This window comes from Miniopterus schreibersii (genome assembly GCF_964146895.1).
Source record: "Miniopterus schreibersii genome assembly, chromosome: 22".
Lineage (NCBI taxonomy): Eukaryota > Metazoa > Chordata > Mammalia > Chiroptera > Miniopteridae > Miniopterus > Miniopterus schreibersii.
This window is the reverse complement of record NC_138124.1, coordinates 11,162,887-11,168,886: the sequence shown is the minus strand read 5'-3', so window position 1 is coordinate 11,168,886 and position 6,000 is coordinate 11,162,887. Positions and strand designations below refer to the sequence as shown.

The 6,000-nt window shown below is 45.4% G+C and overlaps 1 protein-coding gene across 1 annotated transcript in view; it reads right to left on the bottom strand.

Moving 5' to 3' along the window:
- Window positions 1-6,000, bottom strand: part of ABHD17C (abhydrolase domain containing 17C, depalmitoylase) — a 29,604-nt gene continuing 23,604 nt past the window's right edge. Inside the window, exons 2-3 of the mRNA XM_081124396.1 lie at window positions 5,481-5,660; window positions 1-1,473 (exon numbers count right to left, since the gene is read on the bottom strand). Coding sequence (XP_080980522.1) covers window positions 1,254-1,473; window positions 5,481-5,660 — 400 coding nt within the window. The 3' untranslated portion in view covers window positions 1-1,253. The remainder of the gene's footprint in view (window positions 1,474-5,480; window positions 5,661-6,000) is intronic.

The window sequence follows — 6,000 nt, the reverse complement described above, 5'->3', positions numbered from 1 at the left end:
TCTGATCCATGCATCCTTTATTCCGTGACCAACCGCTGAGCTGCGTCCAAGCGACAGTACACACACTGGCAATCGGCCGCAATCCAGCTTTACAACGATCTGAGGCTGACAGTACATTTAAGGCTTTTAAATTTGAAAAAAAAAAAAAAAAAAAGGAAATAAAACCCCCCAAAAACCCTCCAAACCCAAACCCCAAACCAATACGAGCAGCGTAGCAATTTTAACAAGCATCTTACATTTCTGATGCTTATAAGATGCAACTCCAGTGTCAAAACCCAAATACCTGCTAAACTAAAAACATTAGTTTTGTGAAATTTTAATTACATAAATTCTTCAAAGCATAAACTGGTAATTTTCTTTTTTTGTCTTGGAAATGTTATAAAATTTTTTAATAGCAAAACATAGGAATAAAAACATATTAACAAAATGTATCCAATCATTTACATTACAAACAAGGAATTTGCAGTTCATTGTTGTATCCTGACAAAGGACAATTACCCATTAAGAATCTATGCACAATGTGGTTGCAAATATGTACAGGACTTTTTAAAAAGCCTATAGGGAGGACTTGCCAGGAAGAAAAGTCGGCTAGGCTCTCATTAGACCAACCAATCAAAATAGGAAAACTCTGTTGATTAGTAATAAATTTACACTTAAGAGAAAAAAAAACAACACCCAGTTTCTATTTGTTTAAGAATATTCCAGTTATATTTCTATGGTTCCAGTGAATGAAGCTGTTTCAGGGTAGTTCTAGTAAATTACCCTTCAAGTGATCTGTTTTTTGGGGAAAGGTCAGCAAGTTAACAAAAGTTAAAGGAATTTTTGTCACCTATTTTCCAGTTGCTCTATCACAGCTTCACCAATGGGCTGATGACCCCATGAATGCAGAGGACGTGGCAGAGGGGAGGGAGGGGAGAGTCCTGCATAAATGAATCCTAAGTGATGTGTAAGGAAGAGACACAGATGGGAGCAGCCTTATATAGCACGATAACCCGTCCCCGCCTCCAGCCCTCACTCCCAATCCCCGCAAGGTCACAAAGCTGGAAATCACAGCAGTTCAGTGTAAGAGGTTGTGTGAATTAGTAGAAATTCTCTAGCTACAAGGCTGAGGTGTCCCCAGCTCTTTGATGAGAACACCCTACAGGCCGGGCACTTCCTCCTGGTCATCGCGCTGTTACCGCCACCCAGTTAAAGCGTGTGCAAAACAGAGGACCCTTGTGTTCACAGTAAATGAGGTAAAAGTCAAGTCGTCTTCAGGAATTAGGAAGTTCGTGAGATATGAACTGTTTTAGTCTTTCTAGGTATTGTGCGTAAAGCTCTATGTCGTTATGCCCGGCCCCTTCCACCCAGAGGGGCTCCACGGCTCGGGGACAGCGCTCGTACATGGCCAGGCCGTGGGAGAAATCGATGACTTCATCCTCGGTGCCGTGAATGACCAACACAGGAGAGGTGACTTTAGAAATCTTGTCAATGCTGTGAACACAAAAGGGGAGGGGGGAGAAAAAGGACTCTTTAATTATGCTCGCAAACAACGTCACACTATGGACCCCCCCCGCCCCCGGTCATTCCTTTTATTTTTTAAATAAACTTTTCATTTTGGAATAATTTTGGATTTACAGGACACGTACACAGATAATAAAGAGTTCCTATACACCCCTACCCATTTCCCTAAGGTTAACACTGAACAATATCACCGTACATTTGTCAAAACCAAAGATACAAGCATTATTGGCACACTACCATTAACTAAACTTGGGTCTTATTTATTTGGATTTCATTAGTTTTACCACTGATGTCTTTTTCTGTTCCAGGGCATAATTGAGAATAGCACACTGTATTTACCCATTGCGTTTCTGTTAAAGCAATTTATTCAAAACAGAACTCCTAAAGGCTGTTGGACTAACAATCCAGTAACTAATATTTCTGATATAGTCGCATTTTTGAGAGGATTTTAAAAATAATAAACAGGCTAGAACTTGGCATATCTGAACATGTGTCTGTTTTGAAAGCTGAGCTCTTAATCCCTGGCCCCTCAGGTCCTGAGAACTCTTCTTTGAGAGCTATCCTTCAGAATTGATTAACAAGATCCTCACAAACCGCATTTCATAAAACCTAATGTCTCATTTTTGATAAAAACTGTACGATGTAGCTCGAAAACTTAATGTAATACCCAGACCTGATTCCAAATGATTTCTGGCTGTTTACAAAAATCAAATCTACCCTCCAAAGGATGAATATTTGAGGATCTTCAAAAGAACGTGCTACAGGCCCTGAAAGCATTTCCCCAGGAGGAACTCAGAAGACTTTAAGCCTCGCTGGGCTGGGTGTGTAGGAGACGGCTCCCAGGGAGGTCATTTAATCCGGGAGCAAATCCAGAGAAGGCAGTACCCTCTCCCCAGCCCGTCTGCCTGCCAGAGTTCCTCTTATAGTTGACTTCTCTTTCTGTCTCTGATCAAAGCTACAAAGGGATGCGAACGGGTACCCTCTGCAGGGATCTTTCTGTTAAAAGAAATAGCTCCCACTGGTTAAACACTGACCACAGCCAGGAGGTTTTTGTCCTTTGCATACAAAACCTCATGTCATCTTCAGTGGGACGTGAGAGAGGAAAGATCATCTCTGTATAACAAGGGAGGGACCTGAAAACTCAGAGAGATAGTTAAACAACAACCACAAGGCTGCGGAGATAACGAGGAGCTCTGACGTCACTCATACATTCCTCCACATTCTTCCGATCTATAAACAACTGTCCCAGACGTCCAGGAAGATGGCAAAACCTCGCCCAGGGCCATGTCATGGCCAAGATCAGAGCCACGGTGGCAGCAATCAACCTCACAGAATAAGAACCTTGTTTATAAACCTAACTTTCCCCCTGCGCTTAATGTGAAAGGGGCTTCTTCTTCTAAGAATGAGAGAGTCCGATTTCATTCTCTTTAAAAGATGTTTCCTGGCGCAAGGAAGGGGCTGTGCCCCATGCTGAGCAATTTGGAACAATCTCTGCAGCCCAGAGGTGTATCTGAAATTAAATGCCACTGTCTGATTCTAAACGTAAAGAGGGTAAAACAAAATAAACTGCAAACCAAGGAATGATCAGGACTTCTTTATTTTTTTTTATTAGTAAAAGGAAATGGGAAGGGACCTGGCCGGGTAGCTCATTTGGTTAGAGCGCTGTCCCGATATGCGAAGGTTGCGGGTTTGATCCCCGGTCAGGGCACATACAGGAATCAACCAATGATGCATAACTAAGTGGAACAACAAATAGATGTTTCTCTCTCTATCTTAAATCAATAATAAATTGTTTAAAAGAAGGAAACGGGAAGGGACCCTCCTTTAAAGGACACAGAGACAAGTATAAAGTGCATTTGGCAGCAATGGACATGGTTAGAAAACGCTTCCCGAGTGAAATCAATGAGGAGAGGCAGGGTGACCGTTCACGGTTTGGAATCGATCACATTAATACTTCATGGGTTTGAACAGCTGGAATGGCCTTTTCTGGCTGTCTCCACTCACCAACCTTAATTAAGCAAAAACACTTCACTCTCTGAGCCTCAGTTTCCCAATCTGTGAAAAGAGTCTTGTAACCAGACTCTTGGAGGCTGTTTTGAAGACTGAGATCATGTTTAGCCGGCTGCCTGGAGTGTCGCACACACCCTACCCTGTAAAGGCCGGTTGCTAGTTTACTATTAATTAACAAGCTGCAATGAGTTGTCATGGCTGTATTTTGAGATATATGCTCATTTAGGAGTCATTTAAAAAAGCCGTTCATTCTGTTGCCAGGGTAACTCCTCGCATGGTTTCCCACAAGCACGCTAAGTATCTCCCTTTCAACCAACTGGCCTCTCACTCCCAATTCAGCACAAATCAGGCCACCGTTGAGACACCATCAGCCCACTTAGCATTCCTGGCCACACCAGCTCGCTCAACGTTCCCAGGACACCGAATTTCACTGAATCCTGGTACAAACTGCTCAGAACTGAAGTTCAACCAAGGTGTTAACAGGAGGTTTCTTCTTGTGAAACAAGACAGTCTGTGTAAAGGACGCTGATGTAGCCAAACTTCCTCCACCCCCCACCCCGCAACAGCAGAATGACGACAATTCCACGGGTCAATCAAAATCCTGAGACTGGATATTATTTCAGCTGAGGCTTTCCTAGGAGAGGCTCGGGTGAGCCAGCCAGTCCTGCTGTAACCACCTCAGCCCACTTCAGCAAAGTACCGGGGGACAGGTTAGGGGGCAAACAGTGTTTATTAAAAATACGTCCTCAACTTAGATTTTTAAAACAACAAGAAATAGCATTTTCAGACAAAGGTATTCAGGAAACCACTGTGCTTGCTGCTCTGCATGTGTAGGGCAGTTATCCACTGTTCTTCCTCCGTTAGTGGGAACCAGAGAACCCGGGCTCTCGGTCCCATGCTCCCGAGGGGGTGGCAGGCTGTTTGCAGGCGGGGAGTCTTCCAGCAAAACTGGGAGAGGGGATGAAGCAAAAGGCTCCCGGGAAGCTCATTCCCATCCTGTCCCTGTGGCAGTTTCCCAAGCACCTTATGGTGTGGGAGTAGCTCACTTCCCCTTCCCCTTTAGCTGTACTGAAACAGTGAAGAGATGTTTCAAAATTGTGGATGTCCTGGCCAGTGTGGCTCAGCTCGTTGACCACTGAAAGGTCGCCGGTTCGATTCCCGGTCAGGGCACATAGCTATGTCGCTGGTTCCATCCCAGGTTGGGGCGCCATGTGGGAGGCAACCAATCAATGTTTCTGTGTCACATGGATGTTTCTCTCTCTCTCTTCTCTTCCCTTCTCTCTCTTTTTTTTTTAAAAAAATATATCTTTATTGATTTCAGAGAGAGGAAAGGAGAGGGAGAGAGAGAGACAGAAACCTCAATGATGAGAGAGTCACTAATCAAGCCCGCAACCCGGGCATGTGCCCTGACCGGGAATCGAACCCCGATCGCCTGGATCCTAGGTCGGCGCTCAACCGCTGAGCCATGCCCGGCAGGGCTTCTCTTCCTTTCTCTAAAAATCAATGGAAATGTTCTTCAGGTGAAGATTAAAAAAAAAAAAAAAAAAAAAAAAGCAAATTGTGGATGCCTGCAGTGTTTAGCCGGGTGTGTGGCCCACCGCTAGTTGCCTTGCCGCACACTTTGCATGGGGCTGTCTGGGGCTCAACAACACGTTAACACGAATGCACGAGCACTGACCTACAAGTTCCTTCCCGACAACTGGGAGCTCTGTGTCCTGCACGTACAGCTGAAGCAATTAAGCCTGGACCTCAGTCCCCGCAAGGTCCTCAAACGTCATCGGGTGGATTTTTACAGATGAGTCACGCCCAGAGGACAAAGTCTCCGCTGGCGTGTGTGTCATACTCACCTCCACGTCCCTGAAGGCACCAGCACGGGTGTGAAGGTCGGCTGCATTCGGTAAATAGTTATCAGTGGCCCCCAGCTAATGGTGGCATCCACCTGAACCCGGGTGCGGGCGAGAGCTCACCTGGGGAACGCATCGAAGCAGTACGTTTTCCGGGTATCGGGAAACGCCACACGCAAACCGGACATCAGGGGCGAGTGCAGGATCACGGCGGCGCACTCGTACCTGGAGGCCAGGTCCACCGTGGGGACGGTCCCGATGCTCTGCCCATACAGAATAATGTTCTCGGGACTCACGCCGTACCTGCAGGAAACAGAGGTTGCGGGCCATTAGCTGGTGAACGAAAGAGACGAAAACCACAGACGCTTACGCTCAGGAGGCTCACAGCATCTCACTTGTACGCTTCAGCCTGAAGTGCATGTGAACGTCACAAAAGCAGATGTCACCATGTATCTCAGCACAAGCGACCAAGATGCTGTCTTCTACAACACGTTACAAAAATAGCGAACGTGACTTTTTTTTTCTGGGCAATTAACGAAATACATGCATTATACATTCTGTTTCAGTTTTTTACAGTCATCTCGTTCTCTATTTTATCCTTACGATAGCTTCTCTGATAATCCTACATGTAGTTCTGATATAA